Source organism: Ahaetulla prasina, chromosome 10 (genome assembly GCF_028640845.1).
Source record: "Ahaetulla prasina isolate Xishuangbanna chromosome 10, ASM2864084v1, whole genome shotgun sequence".
Lineage (NCBI taxonomy): Eukaryota > Metazoa > Chordata > Lepidosauria > Squamata > Colubridae > Ahaetulla > Ahaetulla prasina.
The window spans coordinates 12,549,190-12,572,885 of record NC_080548.1 but is presented as its reverse complement, the minus strand read 5'-3'; the positions used below and the strand labels follow the sequence as shown (position 1 = coordinate 12,572,885).

The 23,696-nt window shown below is 48.3% G+C and overlaps 1 protein-coding gene across 5 annotated transcripts in view; it reads right to left on the bottom strand.

Moving 5' to 3' along the window:
- The window catches only part of NIPAL3 (NIPA like domain containing 3), a 48,706-nt gene that overhangs the window by 18,329 nt on the left and 6,681 nt on the right, over positions 1-23,696 (bottom strand). For 2 of the 5 annotated variants that reach the window (XM_058195741.1, XM_058195740.1), the window contains exons 2-6: positions 16,611-16,820; positions 15,069-15,137; positions 14,815-14,986; positions 11,014-11,073; positions 733-878 (exon numbers count right to left, since the gene is read on the bottom strand). In XM_058195741.1, coding sequence (XP_058051724.1) covers positions 733-878; positions 11,014-11,073; positions 14,815-14,986; positions 15,069-15,137; positions 16,611-16,703 — 540 coding nt within the window. In that variant the 5' untranslated portion in view covers positions 16,704-16,820. The remainder of the gene's footprint in view (positions 1-732; positions 879-11,013; positions 11,074-14,814; positions 14,987-15,068; positions 15,138-16,610; positions 16,821-23,696) is intronic. The other 3 variants (XM_058195742.1, XM_058195743.1, XM_058195744.1) reach the window with 3 other exon arrangements.

Here is a 23,696-nt window from a genome sequence, read left to right as displayed (position 1 = left end):
TAAGAAACTTGTTTGGTTTTGTTTGGTTTTTTTCCAGCACCAGACCGCATACAGCTCTGAGACTGCCCATTCTTGCTTTATGGCTCAATTTGACATATGAACTCAGCTTTTGTGACCCGCTCAACAAACCAATTAAAACTAAAGCTCTAGATCAGCACTTTTCAAAGCTGGCAGTTAAGATGTGTGGAAGCCTGATCCCCAGATTCCCCAGGCAGCCAGCAATTCTGAGAATCAAAAGCCCACGCCTCTTCAAATTGTCAAGATTTGAGAAACCCTGATCTAGATCAAGGCACCACAGAGCAAGCCCAAAATATCACTTATTGGCTTAGGCCAGTGGTGAAATCCAGGTTTTTTTTTAACTACCAGTTCTGTGGCGTGGCTTGGTGGGCATGGCAGGGGAATGATACTGCAAAATCTCCATTCCCACCCCACTCCAGGGGAAGGATACTGCAAAGTCCCCATTCCCACCCCACTCCTGGGGAAGGATATTGCAAAATCCCCATTCTCACCCCACTCCTGGGGGAAGGATACTGTCAAATCCCCATTCCCACCCCACTCTGGGGCCAGCCAGAGGTGGTCTTTGCCAGTTCTCCAAACTACTCAAAATTTCCGCTACCGGTTCTCCAGAACCTATGAGAACCTGCTGGATTTTATCCCTGGCTTAGGCCTCTAAATGAAACGAAGGTGAGGAGAAAGGCCACAGATTAAACTCGATGAAACGGATCACTTTACCATATAGAGAAGGAACGGCCAGCTGACCAAGTGCTTTCTGATGTTCTCCCCTGTCATGACTTCATGATTGTTCGGTCCAAAGGTGATTAGCAGGTACGTCCCAACAATGGCTAAGACGCAGCCTATGAAGGACAAAACATAACGCCCTTTGGCAAGATGAAGACAGGAAAAGCTGTGTTAGTGCATTAATTCGGAGACCTACAGCCGCTTTGAGTTATACACATGCATAGCAGTGGCGAAATCCAAATTTTTTTACAGTTCTGTGGGCGTGGCAGGGGAAGGATACTGCAAAATCCCCATTCCCACCCCACTCTGGGGCCAGCCAGAGGTGATATCTGCCAGTTCTCCGAACTGCTCAAAATTTCTGCTACCGGTTCTCCAGAACCTGTCAGAACCTGCTGGATTTCACCCCGATGCATAGTTAACAAAAATGAGAGGGGGAAGGTAGCACAGGCTACCCTTTTAGATAGCTTGGAATACAACTCCATGCTGCGAATAATAAGACTTGCACTGCCCGTACAGTTAAGCAGGGGCTGGCTGATTTAAAGTGGGCATCCCATTTCCCCCCCTGAAGAATAAAGGCAACTAGAAATGACAGACACAGGACAGGGAAAGATCTTAAAATTAATACCATGTAAGAAGAGGGACAGGTAGCCCTTGACTTATGACTGCTGTTTAACCTAACATTTCCATTGGTAGGCAACACAGTTATTAAGTGAATTTTGCCCCGTTTAACAACTTTTCTTACCACAGTGGTTAAGTTAGTAACACGGTTGTTAGATGAATCTAGCTTCCTCCCTGACTTTGCTTATCAGAAGGTCACAAAAGGGGATCATCACGGGCCAATACAACAGTCATAAATACATGCCGGCTGAATTTTTATCATTTGACCATGCAACGATCATTAAGCGCGAACAACTGTCATGGGTCACTGTTTTCAGTGTTGCTGTAACTTGCAGGCCGTGGAGGCGGAAGGCGTGCTGCAAGAAGAGGCGGGCCGTCTTGGTGGCGGTGGGCAGCCAGCGGCCTGGATGAAGTGTGCCATCTTGGTGAGCATGTCCACCACCACCAGCACCGTGGTGAACCCGAGGGCGGCAGGTCCGTCAGGAAGTCCATGAAAATCGCCCCCCAGGGTCTGTCAGGAGTCGGCAAGGGCTGGAGGAGACCGGGAGGGGCCCCCGTGGCGGCCTTGGCTTGCCGGCACGGCACGCAGGGCGTCACATAGGCATGGACATCATGCCGCACCCGGGGCCACCAGAAGGTCCGCGTTACCAGGTTGAGAGTCTTGGAAAACCCGAAATGGCCCGCTGCAGGGTTGTCGTGGCACTGGGCCAGGACGAGGGACTGAAGCGGCCCTGTGGGCACATACAACTGCCCCCGGAACTTGAGCACGTCGTCTTCCAATGTCCACGGAGACGTGGGGCCCGCCTCCGCTCGCCGCTGCTGAGACCAGGCGTCTTGGCGCTGCGCCTCTCGCACCCGGGCCCCTAAGTCCACCGGTTCCCGGGCGGCGGCCAAGGCTTCCGCCGGCAGCACTGTCCGTGGAGGAAGAGGGTCTTGGGCGCTCAGGTACTCCGCCCTCCAGTTGTGGCCGCTGGGGATATAGGTTATGCGGAAGTTGAACCGGGCGAAGAACAGCGACCACCGGATCTGCCGCTGGTTCAACTTCCGAGCCGTGGTGAGATGTTCGAGGTTCCGATGGTCCGTTCGGACCTCCACCTGATGCGGGCCCCTCCAGGTGGTGCCGCCACGCCTCGAGCGGCCTTGATAGCCAGCAACTCCTTTTCCCAGATGGTATAGTTGCGCTCGGAAGGGTTGAGCTTCGCGGTAGTATGCAGCGCGGGAAAAGAGTGCCGCCATCCGCCGGGGCCTGTAGCAGCACCGCTCCGAGGCGGCGTTGGGCGTCCGTCTCCACCACGAAGGCGGTGCGGGTCGGGATGTCGCAGGATGGGCTCCGTGGCGAAAGCCTTCCTGAGAGCCGTGAAGGCTTCCTCCTGCGGGGACCCCACGGGCAGGACCTTCTTCTGAAGGAGCTGGGTGGCGGGCCGTCAGCGTGGCGAAGCCGGGATGAAGGTCCGATAGTAATTGGCGAAGCCCAGCAGCCGCTGGACATCCTTCACCCGGCGGGGCTTCCCAGCTGCTCAGGGCCTCCACCTTGCGGGTCCATGGCGATCCCTCGGGTGAGAGGATGTGCCGAGGAACTCAATGGGCGACGGAGGAAAAAGCACTTCTCCAGCTTGGCGTAGAGCTGGTGCTCCCACAGGCGCTGCAGGACCAGGCAGAGGTGCTGGAGGTACTTTCCCTGGACGGGAGTAGACCAGGATGTCGTTCAGGTAGATCACCACGAACCAATCCAACATGTCCTGGAACACATCGTTCATAAAATGTTGGAAGGCAGGATGGATCCGCATGGAGCGGCAGGGTCAATCGGTAGGCCACGGATTGATGACCGCCTCGGCGACGGACCGATGAACGGTGGTCAGTTTCTTCGCCGGCGGTCGGACGGGAGATGCTGTGGAGAGCCACCGCGGTCTCCGACCACCAGCGGGGTGTTGCCCGTCGGGAGCGATCGGCGACCGCTTGTAGTCCTCCTTCGCCCGATTCAGCTGCCGGCGCACCATCTGCTGGACGCGTGCAACTCGGAGAGAAAGGACTGTGTCTCGGGAACCGGGAGTCCGGGCGCCAGAGGAAGAGCCGCGGATGGTACCCCAAGTTGGCCAGGAGCAGGGTGGTCTGGGTGGAGGTGTGTTGGGAGTTGTTGAATGCGAACTCTGCCAGGGACAGGTAATCGGCCCAGTTGTCCTGCTGTTGGTTCACGAAGCACCGGAGGTACTGCTCCAGGGCGCCAATGATCTTCTCCGTCCGCCGTCGGTCTCCGGATGGTGCGCCGGCGACAGGCACCTGCACCTCAATGCGGCCATCAGGCTCTTCCAAAAGCGGGCCGTGAACTGCACCCCACGGTCCGACACCACCCTGTCCGGCAGGCCGTGGGCGGAAGGCGTGCTGCAAGAAGAGGCGGGCTGTCTTGGTGGCGGTGGGCAGCCAGCGGATGAAGTGTGCCATCTTGGTGAGCATGTCCACCACCACCAGCACCGTGGTGAACCCGAGGGCGGCAGGTCCGTCAGGAAGTCCATGGAAATCGCCCCAGGGTCTGTCAGGAGTCGGCAAGGGCTGGAGGAGACCAGGAGGGGCCCCCGTGGCGGCCTTGGCTTGCCGGCACGGCACGCAGGGCGTCACATAGGCATGGACATCATGCCGCACCCCGGGCCACCAGAAGGTCCGCGTTACCAGGTTGAGAGTCTTGAAAAACCCGAAATGGCCCGCGGCAGGGTTGTCGTGGCACTGGGTCAGGGCGAGGACGGGCGGCCCGTGGGCACATACAACCGCCCCGGAACTTGAGTCGTCGTCTTCCAATGTCCACGGAGGCGTGGGGCCCGCCTCCGCTCGCCGCTGCTGAGACCAGGCGTCTTGGCGCTGCGCCTCTCGCACCGGGCCCGTAAGTCCACGGTTCCCAGGCGGCCAAGGCTTCCGCCGGCAGTACAGTCCGTGGAGGAAGAGGGTCTTGGGCGCTCAGGTACTCCGGCTTACGGGACAGGCGTCCGCCCTCGGTTGTGGCCACTGGGGATATAGGTGGCGGAAGTTGAACCGGGCAAGAACAGCGACCACGGATCTGCCGCTGGTTCAACTTCCGAGCCGTGGTGAGATGTTCGAGGTTCCGATGGTCGTTCGGACCTCCACCTGATGCGGGCCCCTCCAGGTGGTGCCGCCACGCCTCGAGCGGCCTTGATAGCCAGCAACTCCTTTTCCCAGATGGTATAGTTGCGCTCGGAAGGGTTGAGCTTCCGCGGTAATGCAGCGCGGGAAAAGAGTGCCGCCATCCGCCGGGGCCTGTAGCAGCACCGCTCCGAGGCGGCGTTGGGCGTCCGTCTCCACCACGAAGGCGGTGCGGGTCGGGATGTCGCAGGATGGGCTCCGTGGCGAAAGCCTTCCTGAGAGCCGTGAAGGCTTCCTCCTGCGGGGACCCCACGGGCAGGACCTTCTTCTGAAGGAGCTGGGTGGCGGGCCGTCAGCGTGGCGAAGCCGGGATGAAGGTCCGATAGTAATTGGCGAAGCCCAGCAGCCGCTGGACATCCTTCACCCGGCGGGCTTCCCAGCTGCTCAGGGCCTCCACCTTGCGCGGGTCCATGGCGATCCCTCGGGTGAGAGGATGTGCCGAGGAACTCAATGGGCGACGGAGGAAAAAGCACTTCTCCAGCTTGGCGTAGAGCTGGTGCTCCCGCAGGCGCTGCAGGACCAGGCGGAGGTGCTGGAGGTGACTTTCCCTGGACCGGGAGTAGACCAGGATGTCGTCAGGTAGATCACCACGAACCGATCCAACATGTCCCGGAACACATCGTTCATAAAATGTTGGAAGGCGGCGGGCGTTGGTCAGCCCGAGCGGCATGACCGTGTACTCGTAGTGTCCGTGCGGGTGCGAGCGCCGTCTTCCACTCGTCCCCTTCACGCATCCGCACCAGGTTGTAGGCCCCGGAGGTCGAGCTTGGTAAAGATGGAGGCCTCCGCAGCGGTCCATCAGCTCCGGGATGGCGGCAGGGGTAGCGATTCCGCACCGTGATGGCGTTCAGCGGCGGTAGTCGCAACACAGGCGCCAAATCCCGTCTTCTTTTTACGAAGAGGACCGGGGCCGACAGAGGGACTTGGAAGGCGGATGAACCCTCGGGCCAGATTTTTGTCCAGAAAGTCCCTGAGGCGGCCAACTCGGGCTCGGACATGGAATACAGGCGCCCGTGGGCAGCGGGCGCCGGGTTGCAGGTCCACGGGCAGTCGTGGGGCGGTGCGGGGTGGCGGTCCGCCTCCTTTTCGCTGAAGGCGTCAGCGAGTCCTGCAGCTCGGGGCACGGCGGCGGCGGGTGAAGGCGTCCTGGCGGCGCGGGTGTGGCGGATGTGGTCGACACACTGCAGGCTGGGAAGCGAGATGGCGTTCGCGACCAGGCCACCTGAGGGTCGTGCGTCCGCAGCCAGGCCAGTCCGAGGATCACTGGGAAGTGGAGGTCCGCTGTCACGTAGAAGCGAATCGCCTCCTCGTGGTCCCCGATGGCGAGGCGCAAGGGCTGCGTGGCGAAGTTAATGGGTCCGGCCACCAGCTCCCTCCCGTCGATGGTCTCGTCGCTCATCGGAGGTCTACGGAACCAAGGGACACCAAAATGGTCCACGAAGGCCCGGTCCATAAAGTTCGTGGTGGCCCCGAATCCACCAGCGCGTGTGCGGGATCCCTTCCGGCGGTCACCCACCCACCCCGGGGTGCCCAAAATCAGGTGCCGAGGGGACCCGGGGTCCACGTCGGCCATGTCTGGCGGGGGCTTGGTCCGTGCCCGGCCTAGGGTTTCCCCTGGGCTGGGCCTGCCCCGTTTCCCGACTGGCCAGGCCGGGATTCGGGGACGGGCGTACGTGTTCCGCCCGCGCTTCCTGGGGCATGCGGCGAAATGGCGGGCTCCCCACAGTACAAGCACAGCCCCCCTTGGCGCCTCCGGCTCCGCTCCTGGGCCGTCAGGCGAGGCCTGGCCGCTCCTAACTCCATGGGCTCCTCGGCGGCGCCCACGAAGCGCGGGGTGGGCCGGGGCGGGGTCGGCACGGGTCGAGGGCGGGCGGCGGTCTTTGGCGGGTGCGGGCGGCGGCAGGGCGGGCGTTGCTGGAGGCGGGTGTCGAGGCGCAGGCAGAGGGCACCAGGTCAGCGAGGTCATGGCGCCTCCACCCGAGCCAGCTCGTCCTGGAGCTCTTCCGAAGGCCCCTCTTGAGCAGCGTCCGCTAGTGCCGTGTCGTTCCAGTCCGAATCATGGCACAGCAACGAATTCGCGATGTACTCCCGGGCGGGGCCCTTGTTGGATCTCTCCGAGGCGCCAGGCAGCCGTCTGGGCCCGCACAGGGTCTTCATACATCAGGCGTGGTGCCCCAGAACCCCTGGTAGTCCGCCAGCAAGGGGCTGTCCCTGAGCACCAAGGCGTGGCCCACTCGCAGCCTGGCCAGACAACAGGTTCATCACGAAGGCCACCCTGGCCCGGTCATCTGGAAAGTCCCCGGCCGCATTGCCATAGGTCTGGCACTGGGCCATGAAGGCTGGGAACATCTCCATCCGTCCTGAGAACTTCTCCGGCACCGGTACCGGGCTGTGGCGCTGAGGAGGAGGAGGAGGAGGTTGGACTGCTGGGGCATTCCCAGCAGCCAGTTGAGCAGTCAGCTGGGCGACTTGCTGTTGCAGTTGCTGGTTGTCTGTTTGTAGCTGCTGCACAATCAGCGCCAGCTGTTGCTGATCCATCTTGTAGATGTGTGAGGAGTCAGGCAAGATGTCGTGTCCCACTCCTCCGCTGACGGCTGGGTCCGGAAATCCGAATCAGGCTTGCCTCTGCAGCTCTGCCCAAAGTCCTAGCAAAGTCCTCAGAGCAGGCAGGAGACCAGTAAGTGACTTCAGCAAGATAAGTTTGACTTTTGCCTGACTCAGAGACTGCCAGAAAGTAGATCCTTTATATAGGCCATGGGGTGTGGCTCCATGACTCAGCACTCATTAAGGCCTGCCCCTCCCTTCCCTCTGTAGCCTCCGCCTCTCCAATCTTCTGATGCGAGGGTCACACCAATCAGCTGTTGGTAATAAACCCTCCTCAGGCTCACCTGCTGTGGAGGAGGGGGAGGGGTCTAGCTGCTCCGTTTGCCTGGGCATGGAGTCAGGGCTGGGGCAGGGAGATTCTCCTTCTGCAGTTTGTGTGGGCATGGAGCCAGGACTGGGACCGGGAGGCATACATTCCTCAGTGTGCGGGAGCAGGTAAGAAGGCCCCGGCTGCTCTGAGGGCGGGCAAGACACAACACTCCAAATGTAACCCCATGCGGCGCCCAAAATGGCTACCTGGAACAGCTGTTGCCTTCTCCTACCCCTTCCGCACTTTGCCTGCTTTAGACACCGGAGCTCCCTCCGAGGATCAGCTGTGCTTTTGAAGCTGTTTTTCAATCCCAAGGCAAGCAAAGTGATCTTCCGTGCTTTGCCTGCTTTTCTAATTGCTGCTCCCTCCAATGATCGGCTGTGCTTTAGAAGTTGTTTTCTAGCTCCAACCAGCCCCAACCTCAAAATCAGCAAGCGAACTAATATGCTGAAGCTGACTGGGCTAAGGACTAGCCAGATGAATACCCGGTAGGCAGAATTTTTTTTCAACTTATTTTCCTCCCCAAAAACTAAGGTGCGTCTTATACTCCGAAAAATACGGCAATACAGTGTATTAATACATCATTGCGATTTGCAAATCATAGTTTATGGCAAGGGGGCAGTCAATTTTTTGATGCCTGAGAAACACTCTTAACAAACCTGGAGCTGACAGTGGCAGTATTGTGGCGAGGGCTGTTTGTTTCCTTAAAGCAGGGGTGTCCAAACTTGGCAACTTTAAGACTTGTGGACTTCAAGTCCCAGAATTCCTCATCCAGCTTTGCTTTGCTGGCTGAGGAATTCTGGGAGTTGAAGTCCACAAGTCTTAAAGTTGCCATGTTTGGAAACCCCTGCCTTAAAGCATTGGGGCAGATTCTTGATTATTTTAAACTACAGTCATCCTGTTTCAGAATTTATCTTTCTGAAGATAAGAAACTTGTTTGGTTTTGTTTGGTTTTTTTCCAGCACCAGACCGCATACAGCTCTGAGACTGCCCATTCTTGCTTTATGGCTCAATTTGACATATGAACTCAGCTTTTGTGACCCGCTCAACAAACCAATTAAAACTAAAGCTCTAGATCAGCACTTTTCAAAGCTGGCAGTTAAGATGTGTGGAAGCCTGATCCCCAGATTCCCCAGGCAGCCAGCAATTCTGAGAATCAAAAGCCCACGCCTCTTCGTTGTCAAGATTTGAGAAACCCTGATCTAGATCAAGGCACCACAGAGCAAGCCCAAAATATCACTTATTGGCTTAGGCCAGTGGTGAAATCCAGGTTTTTAACTACCAGTTCTGTGGCATGGCTTGGTGGGCATGGCAGGGAATGATACTGCAAAATCTCCATTCCCACCCCACTCCAGGGAAGGATACTGCAAAGTCCCATTCCACCCCACTCCTGGGGAAGGATATTGCAAAATCCCATTCTCACCCCACTCCTGGGGGAAGGATACTGTCAAATCCCCATTCCCACCCCACTCTGGGGCCAGCCAGAGGTGGTCTTTGCCAGTTCTCCAAACTACTCAAAATTTCCGCTACCGGTTCTCCAGAACCTATGAGAACCTGCTGGATTTTATCCCTGGCTTAGGCCTCTAAATGAAACGAAGGTGAGGAGAAAGGCCACAGATTAAACTCGATGAAACGGATCACTTTACCATATAGAGAAGGAACGGCCAGCTGACCAAGTGCTTTCTGATGTTCTCCCCTGTCATGACTTCATGATTGTTCGGTCCAAAGGTGATTAGCAGTGCGTCCCAACAATGGCTAAGGCGCAGCCTATGAAGGACAAAACATAACGCCCTTTGGCAAGATGAAGACAGGAAAAGCTGTGTTAGTGCATTAATTCGGAGACCTACAGCCGCTTTGAGTTATACACATGCATAGCAGTGGCGAAATCCAAATTTTTTTACAGTTCTGTGGGCGTGGCAGGGGAAGGATACTGCAAAATCCCCATTCCCACCCCACTCTGGGGCCAGCCAGAGGTGATATCTGCCAGTTCTCCGAACTGCTCAAAATTTCTGCTACCGGTTCTCCAGAACCTGTCAGAACCTGCTGGATTTCACCCCGATGCATAGTTAACAAAAATGAGAGGGGGAAGGTAGCACAGGCTACCCTTTTAGATAGCTTGGAATACAACTCCATGCTGCGAATAATAAGACTTGCACTGCCCGTACAGTTAAGCAGGGGCTGGCTGATTTAAAGTGGGCATCCCATTTTTCCCCCCTGAAGAATAAAGGCACTTAGAAATGACAGACACAGGACAGGGAAAGATCTTAAAATTAATACCATGTAAGAAGAGGGACAGGTAGCCCTTGACTTATGACTGCTGTTTAACCTAACATTTCCATTGGTAGGCAACACAGTTATTAAGTGAATTTTGCCCCGTTTAACAACTTTTCTTGCCACAGTGGTTAAGTTAGTAACACGGTTGTTAGATGAATTTAGCTTCCTCCCTGACTTTGCTTATCAGAAGGTCACAAAAGGGGATCATCACGGGCCAATACAACAGTCATAAATACATGCCGGCTGAATTTTTATCATGTGACCATGCAACGATCATTAAGCGCGAACAACTGTCATGGGTCACTGTTTTCAGTGTTGCTGTAACTTCAAGCAGTCACTAAACCAGAGGTCTTCAAACTTGGCAGCTTTAAGACTTGTGGACTTCCATCAATCCATTTTCTACCCTCATCCCCCCTTCCTCCCCCTTCCTCCCCCCACCCCCTGGGTTAATGTACAAAGATGATTGAAGAAGTATAATTAATGTAAGATCGGAGCTGCCTGGCTACCACTTCAGAATGACGGGAAAGAAGGAAGTAGAAGAGAGAAGGAGGTAGGAAAGAGAAGAGGAGGAAGAGGAAAGGAAGGAAGAGGGATAGAAGAGGGAGAAGAAAAGAGTAGGGAGGAAGGAGGAGAGGATGTAGATAAGAGAGGGGGAGGATGGTTGTGGAAAGTAGAAGGTAGAGAAGGGAAGAGAGTTAAAGGAAGGGGGTGGTGACCGGGCAGGTCCGATTAATTGTATATGATGGTACATTAAATATGTTATTGGATATGAATGTTAAAATAAAACTTAAAAAAAAAAAAGACTTGTGGACTTCAACTCCCAGAATTCTCCAGCCAGTTATGGGACTTGAAGTCCACGAGTCTTAAAGCTGCCAAGTCTGGGAACCCCTGCACTAAACGTAACTCGAGGGCTACCTGTGTGTTATAATTAAAACAAATTAGCAAAAAAAAAAAAAGGAAAATGAAGGAAGGGAGAAGGAATGCACACCCACCCACCCCCGGATCTGGATGTAAATTAACAGGGACAGTGCTGCCCCCTTTCCTTCTGGATATCCAAGATGAGAAACCAACTAACCCTCCAGCCCACCTTTCTGAAATAATGAAAAAGTAGCCAGCCATCTCCAAGCCGGGCCTAACGAATTAGCAGGTACGAAAGAAGCTAAAATAATAATAATGGCAATTTTAAGAGAGAGAGAGAGAGTGCCAGAAACACTGTTGATTTGTACAATCCATACAAGAGTAAGCAAGGGAAGCAATGGTAAAAAAAACATGCTGAAGACGGGCAGTTCTGGAAAAAAAAAATGCATCCAGCCACTTACTCAAGAAGTCTTTAGGTTTCCATTTTTCCCTGATGAATATGACTCCGATGATTGCACTTGCTGAATGAGAAAATAGCAAGCAATGAGCTTTGCCAATGCTAGAGACAGCCGGTCTGATTAGTTCAAGCTGAGTAGGCGTGTATTTTCACTTGTGGAAATGTTTGGTTGAATATTAGGGTTTTCCCCCCCCCCTCTTTTATTTTTGAGTAAATCAGCATAACTGGAGAACATCTGGCCTACATATCAAAGCTTCCTACATCTGGGAGGATGTAAGACTAGGGATCTTGCTAGCATCTTGAAGATTTGCTACCTGCACCGCCATCTGACCTTGTTTACATAGGAGTCAATTTTATATGGGTTGTCAACTATTTCAATTTTTGAGATATTTCTGATACTAGAAATATCAATAAAGAAGAATATTCGTAGCTCAGGGTTGAAATGAGGGGTCCTTGGTGCTCTCTGAACTTGCTTGCTTTCTTGCAGGCGTTTCATGACCTAACTAGGTAATACCATCAGTGCTAGTAAAAAGTGCTGTTTGCTATCAGTTTATTTTTTTTAATTTCACAACATATAGACAGATTTAACCATAGTTTCAATTGGGAAAACTGACAATCCTAGACCAGGCCAAGTCCAACAATGCCAGGGAATTTCTAGAAGCTTGGCACTCTAACAAATCAGCCATCAATAGACACGTAGACATTCACAACATCTATACAATATGCAAAAGAGAGAATCAACCAGCCCAAAAGACAACAACAACAACAACAACAAAAAAGACTCCAGCATCGCTCCACCAGGAATCAGCACCCATATCAGCATAGATTAATGCCAAAGGTCAACTTCAGACCAACAATCAAGTAAGCAATACCCCCAATCAAGAAAGCCCAACCAAAGAGTCTCTAAGAGAGGGATTTCCAAACTTGGCAACTTTAAGACTTGTGGACTTCAATTCCCAGAATTCCTCAGCCAGCTTAAAGTAAAGCTGGCTGAGGAATCCTGGGAGTTGAAGTCCACAAGTCTTAAAGTTGCCAAGTTTGTTCACCTCTGCTCAGTGGTGAAATGTAAAATTTGCTACTGTGGGCGTGGCTTGGTGGGGAGGGGGTAATGTGACTGGGTGGGTGTGGCCAACTTTTTTTTTACTTTTAAAAACATTTTTTCTACAACCTCTTCAGATGGTTGTTAAAAAATGCTTTTCAAAGCCTCTGATGATCAGGCAATTCAGCTGGGATCGTCAGAGCCTTTTAAAAGCATTTTTTTCTACAACCTCTTCGGCCGAAGAGGTTGTAGAAAAAATGCTTTTAAAAGGCTCTGACGATCCCAGCTGAACAGCACGATCATCAGAGGCTTTTTTTTTACTTTTAAAAGCATTTTTTCGGCCGAAGGAAAAAATGCTTTAAAAAATAATAAAAATAACCCTCTGATGATTGTGCGGCTCAGCTGGGCATGGGGAGGGCAGGGATTTTTGCTACCGGTTCTTCGAACCACCCGCCGCCATCGCTACCGGATTGGGCGATCCGGTCCGAACCGGGAGCATTTCATCCCTGCCCCTGCTCTAAAACCAATCCCACCCACCCAGACAGGCAAGATACCAGAATATAAACTCATTTCAAGTTCAGTTCAAACCTTTATTGTCAGAGTACAACATGTGTACTATGAGATTGGCTGAGCCTCCCTTCGTGCACTGCCCCCCCCAACATAATACCACTCACAGTGAAAGACAAAAAAAATAAAATAAAAAAATCCCTATCCCAGTAAATCCTGCTAAGAAACACCCAATCCTATTGCACCATGTGAATTTATTGCACGTCGCTATGTTGTTGTAAAGTTATTTTCCACTCAGGAGTCTGAAAGCCCACGGATAAAAACTCTTCTTCAGCCCGTTTGTGAAGCTGCCTATGCTTCTCTATCTACGTCCTGATGGAAGGAGAAGAAAGAAGTGCTGACCATGGTATTAAAGGCCGAGCTATAGTCTATGAAAAACAAACGGAACTCCTTACTAGCACTGATGATGTTACCTAGTTAGAGTAACGAAACTTGTCTGCAAGAAAACAAGCAAGCTCAGAGAGCATCAAGGGCCTCTGGTGGCTCAACAGACTAAGCAGTCTGTTATTAACACAGCTGCTTGCAATTACTGCAAGTTCAAGCCCCACCAGGCCCAAGGTTGACTCAGCCTTCCATCCTTTATAAGGTAGGTAAAATGAGGACCCAGATGGTTGGGGGCAATTAAGTTGACTTTGTATATAATATACAAATGGATGAAGACTATTGCTTAACACAATGTAAGCCTCCCTGAGTCTTCGGAGAAGGGCGGGATATAAATTCAAATTTAAAAAAAAAAAAAGGAACACTAGAAATATCGTTGGGCATGAATCATGCAGCATCGTGGGAGAAGTCTGTAGGCGCAAGTCTTAGCTGCATGGCAGAAGGAATAACTTTGAGAAACAGGAGGAACAGTGCCAACGAATATACCAGGGGTCTCCAACCTTGGCAACTTTAAGACTTGTGGACTTCAACTCTCAGAATCCCTCAGCCAGCAAAGCTGAGAGTTGAAGTCCACAAGTCTTAAAGTTGCCAAGGTTGGAGACCCCTGGAATATACAATGGTCAGGTAAAAGAAATCTATGTCCCAGCCAGAATGGTTACCTGAGGTAAACATCTCAGACAAACCCTCCCTAGTTCTTCTGAAGATAAAGGAAAGGAAGGGAAGGGAAAGGCACACTCAGTCTTCCAAGACTCTTGTGACTATAACTTTGTAATTAAAGTTGGCTGCACTGTTAGTTATCATATGCCTTGCTTGTGCTCTTCCCTCAAATTAAGTTTTAACTGCTTCAATTGGGTTTTTTTTAAAAAATGGTTTTAATTTTAGTTGCTCATTTGTCATTACAGGTAGTCCTCCTCTTACAACGGTTCATTTAGTGACCATTCAAAGTTACAATGGCGCTAAAAAAAAACCGACCATTTTTTACACTTGACTGTTGCCGCACCCTGATTAGTCATGTGATAAAAATTCGGATGCTTGGCAACTGACTCGTATTGATGGTGGTTGCAGTATCCTGGAGTCACGTGATCCCCTTTTAGGACCATTTGATAAGCAAAGTGCATGGGGAAGCCAGATTCACTGAACAACCATGTTACTAACTTAACAGCTGCAGTGATTCACTTAACAGCTGTGGCAAGGAAGGTCGTAAATGGGGCAAAATTCACTGAACAAATGTTTCACTTAGAAACAAAAAATGTTGGGCTCAATTGTGATTGTAAGCCGAAGACTACCTGTGTTCATTATTTTTTACTTGCGAGTCACAAATGCTAGATGGGTGGCTACATAAACTGAATGAACGAATAAATCAATCAATTTAATAACAGTCTGTCAGAGTTCGTTGCAAAAATCAAATCCAGAAGCACACACAGATAAACTGATGCAGCAGGATTCATTAACTTCTTTATATTCACAACAATACATGAAGCAAGTTTACAATACCAACAGCAGATTCACAGTTTCATTTCAGCTCAGAACAGGAGACAAATTCAGACACCCAGCTTCACAGCTCACAGCTTAACACGCACTGGTTTCAGTTTTGTTTCGTTTCTCTGCACAGAATCAGAAGCTGCAGACTAAGACACGCCCTGGCTCCAGTCTGTCTCAGCTCCCAATTGGCTGACTTAAGTTTGCTATGCCTGTTCATTGGCTGACCTTGGTACCATGTCTTCCCAGTCATATTCTGACACAATCCTATCAGCATTCATGGGCTTGGTTTCCTAGTCTCCTCTACCATGAAGAGCTGACATGCGTTAATGGACTTACCTATGACAGAGACGGCCCCCAGAGGCACTATCAGAGACAGGGGGGCAAAAGCGTAGGCGGAGAAGACCCCCAATTCTCCCAGGCAGAGAAGGAACAAACCGCACCACCAGGTCTTGGTCCTAAAATAAGCCCTAGTCTCTTTGCAACTCACCAACCGGATATGACTGTATTTCTAGAGGAAGAGAAAGGAGAATGAGAAGATTCATTGGGGGCTCTATGGCTCTGGAATCCTTTTTCTACTTCTCTCAGCTCACCTGGAGGTTGAGAGCAATGCTGATTGTCAAGTGCCCAAAAATAGCCAGCAAGGCACCAATCAGATTTTCCTGCAAAGAAAGGAAAAAGCACAGGGATTAAATTTTGCAGCTTCTGTCAATGCAAGAAGGACCTACAGGTAGTTCTTGACTTACAACCTTTCATTTAGCAACCGAGTGAACATTATAATGGCATTGAAAGAAGTGACTTAATCACAAGTCTTCAGACTTAATATATTCAAATAAAAGTCCTGCAAGGAGCATATATTTGTCCAGGCAAACAGCTACCTGGTTTCCTTTTACTGCTAACTCTTCAAAGCATAATTGCTTTATCCAGTGAATTCCCTCGCATGACCTGGCCAAAATAAATAGCAATAGCACTTAGACTTATATACCGCTCCACAGTGCTTTACAGCCCCCTCTAAGCAGTTTACAGAGTCAGCCTATTGCTCCCAACCATCTGGGTCCTCAGTTTACCGACCTCGGAAGGATGGAAGGCTGAGTCAACCTTGAGTCTGGTGAGATTCGATCTGCCAAACTGCTGGCAGCCGGTGATCAGCAGAAGTAGCCTGCAGTACTGCACTCTAACCACTGCGCCACTGTGGCTCATATACTCCAGTAAATAGGAGAGTAACTCCTTGAGTCATTTTTGAATACAAATAGTTGTGTACTCAAATTTACAACTTCTTTTGCCACGGTTGTTTAAAAAGAATCACTGTGGTTGTTAAGTGAGACATGCATGACTGTATTTATGTATATATAAAGGTAAAAGTTCCCCTTGCACATACGTGCTCGTCGTTCCCGACTCTAGGGGGCAGTGCTCATCTCTGTTTCAAAGCCAAAGAGCCAGCGGTCAGAAGACGTCTCCGTGGCCATGTGGCCGGGATGACTCAACGCCAAAGGCCCACGGAACGCTGTTACCTTCCCACCAAACGTGGTCCCTATTTTTCTACTTGCATTTTTTATGTGTTTTTGAACTGCTAAGTTGGCAGAAGCTGGGACAAGGAACGGGAGCTCACCCCGTTACGCGGCACCAGGGATTCGAACCGCTGAATTGCTGACCTTTCGATCGACAAGCTCAGTGTCTTACCCACTAAGCCACTGTATATATACCATCACCCATTTCATGTCTCTTTCTCCAGCCACTGCTCCCTAGGTCCACGTTTTTGAGCTATCCTTTGTAATTTTTATATTTTTGGAGCACTTTATTCCTATAGTATTATTTTTTGTTAATATTGTAAGTTGCCCAGAATTACCCGTGGTAAGATGGATAGCCGATATAAACTTAATAAATCTTTAAAAATATATTATTAAATTATTAAAATATTGATCCTCTTTTTGTGCTACCTTGGGCCTCTCTGGTGCAGGGGTCTCCAACCTTGGTCCCTTTAAGACTTGTGGACTTCAACTCCCAGAATCCCTCAGCCAGCAAAGCTGGCTGAGGAACTCTCTGAGTTGAAGTCCACAAGTCTTAAAGGGACCAAGGTTGGAGACCCCTGCTCTGGTGAATCTCAGAAATGAAAGCTTCAAGTTAAAAGAAATTACCTTGTAAGAGAAGGCATCCCCGTGGCCTGTCACAGGGACTGGCTGGGTCACTAGCTGCTCGAGTTGCAAGCTGGGGCTGTTTGCTTTCTCCATTTTAGGTTATCTGTACATTTCCGGTGTTTAAGTTCAGCACCACTTTAAATCCAGGAGGTGGCCAGACGGTCTCGCTGGTTCCTTCCCCATCTGCCTCCTCTAGAGAATAGCCATAACCTGATTGAGCAGAGAAAGCAGATTCATCATTAACTGCTCTCCTAAGTAAAGTTAAACAGAAGAGGAGAAGCCAGAGGACATATGGGGGGGGGGGGAGGAGGGAGAGAGAATGAGAATGAATGAGTTTATTTTGGATAAATGCCCGTCTCCATCCTATTTATGTATCAGTGCTAAAGCCTTTATTTTTATTTATTTATTTTTTGTCAATCATATATAACAGGTAAAAGTATAAACATAATTTGGATACATGAAAAGAGTAAGTAAAAAGGAACATTAGGACAGGGATGGTAGGCACGTTGGTGCTCTTATGCAAGCCCCTTACAGACCTCTTTGGAATGAGGTGTATGTAGACAGTCTAAGGTTAAAATTTTGGGGGTTTTGGGGTGAAACCACAGAGTCAGGTAGTGCATTCCAGGCATTGACCACTCTGTTGCTGAAGTCGTATTTTCTGCAATCGAGTTTGGAGCGGTTTACCTTGAGTTTGTATCTATTGTGTGCTCGTGTATTGTTGTGGTTGAAGCTGAAGTAATCACTGACTGGTAGGACATTGTGGGAGATAATTTTATGTACTATGATTAGGTCAGACTGAAGTTGGCGTAGTTCTAAGTCATCTAAGCCCAAAATTTGGAGTCTGGTGGCATAAGGTATTTTATTGCGAGCAGAGGAGTGGAGGACTCTTCTTGTGAAATATCTCTGGACTCTCTCGACTGTATTTATGTCTGATATGCAGTGCAGGTTCCAGACTGATGAGCGGTATTCAATAATTGGTCTAGCAAATGTTTTGTATGCTCTAGTTAGTAGTACAACATTATCAGTGAAGAAGCTACGCAAGATTAAATTAACAACTCTTAATGCCTTTTTGGCAATGTTGTTACAGTGGGCTCTGGCACTTAGATCTTTAGAAATGAGTATTCCAAGGTCCTTGACAGAGTGAGGGTCATCTATAAGGTCATGTTCATCTAATTTGTATTTTATGTTTTGATTTTTTTTGCCAATGTGCAAGACAAAGCATTTGTTGGTTGAGATTTGAAGTTGCCACTTGTTAGACCAATCTGACACAGTCAAACTTGTCACAATTTGATTGTGTGGATCAAGAGATGGGAGTACCAGACCATCTTATTTGTCTCTTGAGAAACCTGTATGCGGGTCAAGAAGCAACAGTGAGAACTGGACACGGAACTACTGATTGGTTCAAAATTGGGAAAGGAGTCTAGCAAGGTTGTACACTGTCACTCGGCCTATTTATCTTATATGCAGAGCATATCATGAGAAAGGCGGAGCTAGATGAATCAAAAGTTGGAGCTAAGATTGCCGGGAAAAATATCAACAACCTCAGATATGCAGATGATACCACTCTAATGGCAGAAAGTGAAGAGGAACTAAACAGCCTCTTGATGCGGGTGAAGAAGGAGAGTGCAAAAGTTGGCTTGAAACTCAGCATTAAGAAAACTAAGATCATGGCATCTGGCCCTCTCAATTCCTGGCAAATAGATGGGGAAGAAATGGAGGTAGTGACAGATTTTATCTTCCTGGGCTCCAAGATCACTGCAGAAATTAAAAGACGCTTGCTCCTGGGGAAAAAAGCTATGGCAAATCTAGACAGCATAATAAAGAGCAGAGATATCACCCTGCCCAAAAAAGTGCCTATAGTCAAGGCTATGGTTTTCCCAGTTCCAATGTATGGCTGTGAAAGTTGGACCATAAGGAAGGCTGAGTGCCAAAGAATCGAGGCCTTTGAACTCTGGTGCTGGAGGAGACTCCGGAGAGTCCCTTGGGCTGCAAGGCAATCAAACCGGTCAGTCCTAGAGGAGATCAACCCTGACTGCTCTTTAGAAGGCCAGGTCCTGAAGATGAAACTGAAATACTTTGGCCACCTAATGAGAAGGAAGGACTCCCTGGAGAAGAGCCTAATGCTGGGAAAGATTGAGGGCAAAAGAAGAAGGGGACGACAGAGAACGAGGTGGTTGGATGGAGTCACTGAAGCAGTCGGTATGAGCTTAAATGGATGGTAGAGAATAGAATAGAATAGAATAGAATAGAATAGAATTTTTTATTGGCCAAGTGTGATTGGACACACAAGGAATTTGTCTTGGTGCATATGCTCTCAGTGTACATAAAAGAAAAGATACTTTCATCAAGGTACAACACTTACAACACTTAATGATGGTCATAGGGTACAAATAAGTAATCAGGAAACAATATCAATAAAAATCATAAGGATTACCGGCAACAAAGTTACAGTCATACAGTCATAAGTGGAAGGAGATGGGTGATGGAAATGATGAGAAGATTAATAGTGCAGATTTAGTGAATAGTTTGACAGTGTTGAGGGAATTATTTGTTTAGCAGAGTGATGGCGTTCGGGGAAAAACTGTTCTTGTGTCTAGTTGTTCTGGTGTGCAATGCTCTATAGCATCGTTTTGATGGTAGGAGTTGAAACAGTTTATGTCCAGGATGTGAGGGATCTGTAAATATTTTCATGGCCCTCTTCTTGATTCGTGCAGTATACAGGTCCTCAATGGAAGGCAGGTTGTTAGCAATTATTTTTTCTGCAGTTCTAATTATCCTCTGAAGTCTGTGTCTTTCTTGTTGGGTTGCAGAACCAAACCAGACAGTTATAGAGGTGCAAATGACAGATTCAATAATTCCTCTGTAGAACTGGATCAGCAGCTCCTTGGGCAGTTTGAGCTTTCTGAGTTGGCGCAGAAAGAACATTCTTTGTTGTCCTTTTTTGATGACGTTGTCCATGAGGTCGCGTTGGGTTGGACATGACTTCGCAACTAACAACAACCCTGAGAAATCGTTGGTGCTCTCTGAGGTTGGCTGTTTTCTTGTAGATGTTTCATTACCTGACTAGGTAACATTATCAGTGCATTGCTAATGAGCACTCATGACTCACCTAGTTGGGTAATGAAATGTCTTGAGAGCACCAAGGATCCCTCTCATTTCAACCCTGAGCTACAAATATTCTCCTTGATCGGTACTGGTCCTTTTTTATCCAGTTTCTCTTTAATGCTTAATGTTTGTAACCCTTGAATATTTTTATATTATGTTTTATGATGCTATAAGCCTCCTGGAGTTGCTTGACAGTGAGATGGGCCGCATATAAATCTAATAAATAAAAATGCACCAATGTTATTTGTCATGAGGTGACATTCCCAGACGGATTGTCAGAGAGCTTTGAAAGAGTATGGAAGTCCATTAAATATGAATCAAAGTTTCATATTTACATCCCACTTTTGGTGCAGCCTCTGGAAGTGGCATACTGTCTCCTACTACAGGTGGTCCTTGACTTACAACCATTTATTTAGTGACCATTTGAAGTTACAACCTTACTGGGGAAAAAAAATGACTTGCAACTGGTCCTCACACAAGCCACAGCATCCTGGTGGTCACATGATCAGAACCCACACGCTTGGCAACCAGTATGTATTTACCAGCAGCATCCCAGGCAGAGGTGAAATGTTCCTGGTTCGGACCAGATTGCCCAATCTGGTAGCAATGATGGCAGGTGGTTCGGAGAACCAGTAGCAAAAATCCCCCCCACACCCATGCCCAGCTGAGCCGTGCGATCATCAGAGGTTTTTTTTTTTTTACTTTTAAAAGCACCTTTTCTTCGGCTTTAAAATGCTTTTAAAAGTAAAAAAAAAAACCTCTGATGATCACGTGGCTCAGCTGGGATCATCAGAACCTTTTAAAAGCATTCCCAGGGCTGGGAAGTGGCTCAGGCTGCTAATGCAGCCTGTTATTAACACACAGCTGCCTGCAATTACAATTACTGCAGGCTCGAGTCCCACCAGGCCCAAGGTTGACTCAGTCTTTCATCCTTTATAAGGTAGGTAAAATGAGGACCCAGATTGTTGGGGGGGCAATAAGCTGACTTTGTATATAAATATACAAATAGGATGAGACTATTGCCTTACACAATGTAAGCCGCCCTGAGTCTTCGGAGAAGGGCGGGATATAAATTCAAATAAAAAACAACAACACCTCTTTGGCCAAAGAGGTTGTAAAAAAAAATGCTTTTAAAAGTAAAGAAAAAAAAGTTGGCCACGCCCACCCAGTCACATTACCCCCCCACCAAGCCACAGCCACAGAACTGGTAGTAACAAATTTTACATTTCACCATTGATCCCAGGGTCATGTGATCACCAGCCAGCCAGCTCCCAACAAGCTAAGTCTATGGGGGAAACTCAATTTGCTTAACAACAACCATGTGATTCACATCCATGGCAAGAAAAGTTTCTAAAACCAGGGGGTATTCACTTAACTACCGCCTTGCTTAGCAAAGGAAATTCCAGTCCCAAGTTGAGGGCTACTTGTCTTTTTCACCGCAATAACAATCCTGAGAAAGTAGTTGGACTGAAAGAGAAGGACTAGGCCTAAGATCTATAGGAAACCTCCATGGCTGAATCAGAACCCGGGTCTCCGTGCCCTTCACTCCAGCACCTTCACCAATGCACCACAGTAACACTTAGGCTGAGAGGGAACTGGCCCAAAATCACTTCCAAGGCTGAGAGTCGGCTTCAATCTTGGTGCCCTCGTGTCTAGCCCACTACAAGATCGTGGCTTTCCAAAATAATTAGCTGTCCTGTCTATCTGGATGCAGAACGTACGTAGATATATGTACATAGATATATAAACTGCCCAAGGAGCTGCTGATCCAGTTCTACAGAGGAATTATTGAGTCTGTCATCTGCACCTCTATAACTGTCTGGTTTGGTTCTGCAACCCAACAAAACAGACACAAGACTTCAGAGGATAATCAGAACTGCAGAAAAAACAATTTTATTTATTTATTGTTTATTTTATTTATTGTTTTGATTTATATACCACCCTTCTCCCAAAGGACTCAGGGTGGTTTACAGCCGAATAAAACAGGAATATAAAAATTAAGAACATTATTAAAAGACTTATTCAATTTGGCTAACAGCTAAAATTCAATAAAAAACTAAAAACTTAAGTTAAACTCCATTAAAAACCCCATTAAAACTATTAGGCTACCAACCTGCCTTAAAACTAATGGCTACCAACCTGCCTTCCATTGAGGACCTGTATACTGCACGAGTCAAAAAAAGGGCTGTGAAAATATTTGCAGATCCCTCGCATCCTGGACATAAATTGTTTCAACTCCTACCTCAAAACGACGCTATAGAGCACTGCACACTAGAACAACTAGATTAAGTTTGTTCCACAGTTCTTTTTATTAGGAATAATTCCAGATTGCACTGTTATAGAGACAAAACTGATTTTGAATTTAATAACTGCGGCAAGACTATTGATTGCACAATATTGGAAGAAAGAAGACTTACCTACAATTGGAGAATGGATTAGTAAAGTATCAAATTTAGCAGAAATGGCAAAAATTTCTGCCTATTTGAAAGACTGTACACAAGAAAAATATATTTTGGAATGGAGAAAGTGGATTGATTATATTCAAAATAGGTATCAGATTAAAAAATATCAATTAGTTTTTGAGTGAAGTTAGGAATTGCTATGTATTAGAGTTTAAGAAAGAAGGGAATTGATAGTGTGATGGTGTGATGGTGTGAAATGGAATATGTTTTATGTTATATTTTAGATTATGTTTGTTAGTTACAATACCCTGTATTCTGTTCTGGGAAGTCTCGGGGAAGGGGAAATGGGGGGAAGGGAAGATTATAAATTGATTGATTGCCATTGTACAGAAATAAGGGTAGAATTAAACAAGTTGGAATGGTGTAAAGTTGGGGCTGCTCGGTAACCACTCCCGAAGGGAAAGGGTAAGGAAAGAGGAGTAAAGAAGGAAGAAAGTAGGTAGGTAGGTAGGTAGGTAGGTAGGTAGGAAAGAAGGGAGGGAGAAGAAAGGATAGGAGGAGGAGAAGGAGGAGAAGATAGAGGGTTAGAAAGGATGGTAGTGAGAAGTGGGAAAGAGGAGGGGAAGTAGGAAAGCGAGGAGAAGGATGGTGGGGAAAGTCGAAGAAGGATGAGAAGGGTAGAAAGGATTAAGGGAGGGAGTGGCGGTCGAGTAGCCCGGACTGAGCATAATTTGAGTGTAGGATCAATTGTTGTATAAGTGATTGTATTGTACACTGGTCAAATTGTGGGAATTATTATCTAGAACAACTAGACACAAGAACAGTTTCTTCCCGAACGCCATCACTGTGCTAAACAAATAATTCCCTCAACACTGTCAAACTACTTACTAAATCTGCACTACTATTAATCTTCTCATCGTTCCCATCACCCATCTCCTTTCACTTATGACTGTATGACTGTAACTTTGTTGCTTGTATCCTTATGATTTATATTGATATTGTTTCCTGATTGCTTATTTGTACCCTATGACTGTCATTAAGTGTTGTACCTTATGATTCTTGACCAATGTATCTTGTCTTTTTATGTACACTGAGAGCATATGCACCAAAGACAAATTCCTTGTGTGTCCAATCACACTTTGCCAATAAAGAATTCTATTCTGTTCTGTTCTGTTCTATTATTTGTATCACTCCTTCCACAAATTTCCATAGAGCAAAGCAGTGGGGCAGGTTAAGTTGGGATGAAATGACCCAAAGTTGGCCAGTGGACTTCCAGGGCTGAGAATGGATTTAAATGCAGATCTTCTCGTTCCTAGTCCAGCACCTTCTCCATTACTCCATTTTGGCTCAGGAGAAACCTCCCTAAGGTATTAGGCTGTATAAGTCAAGGGTCTCCAACCTTGGCAATTTTAAGACTTGTGGCTGAGGGATTCTAGGAGTTGGTCCACAAGTCTTAAAGTTGCCAAGGTTGGAGACCTCTGGTATATGTGACAGTGGGAGAATTATGCTTTTAGACTTACAAGATTGGTATCAGCCTCAACAGGTAGAGAGGAAAAAAAGCTAATTCTACTTTATTGTA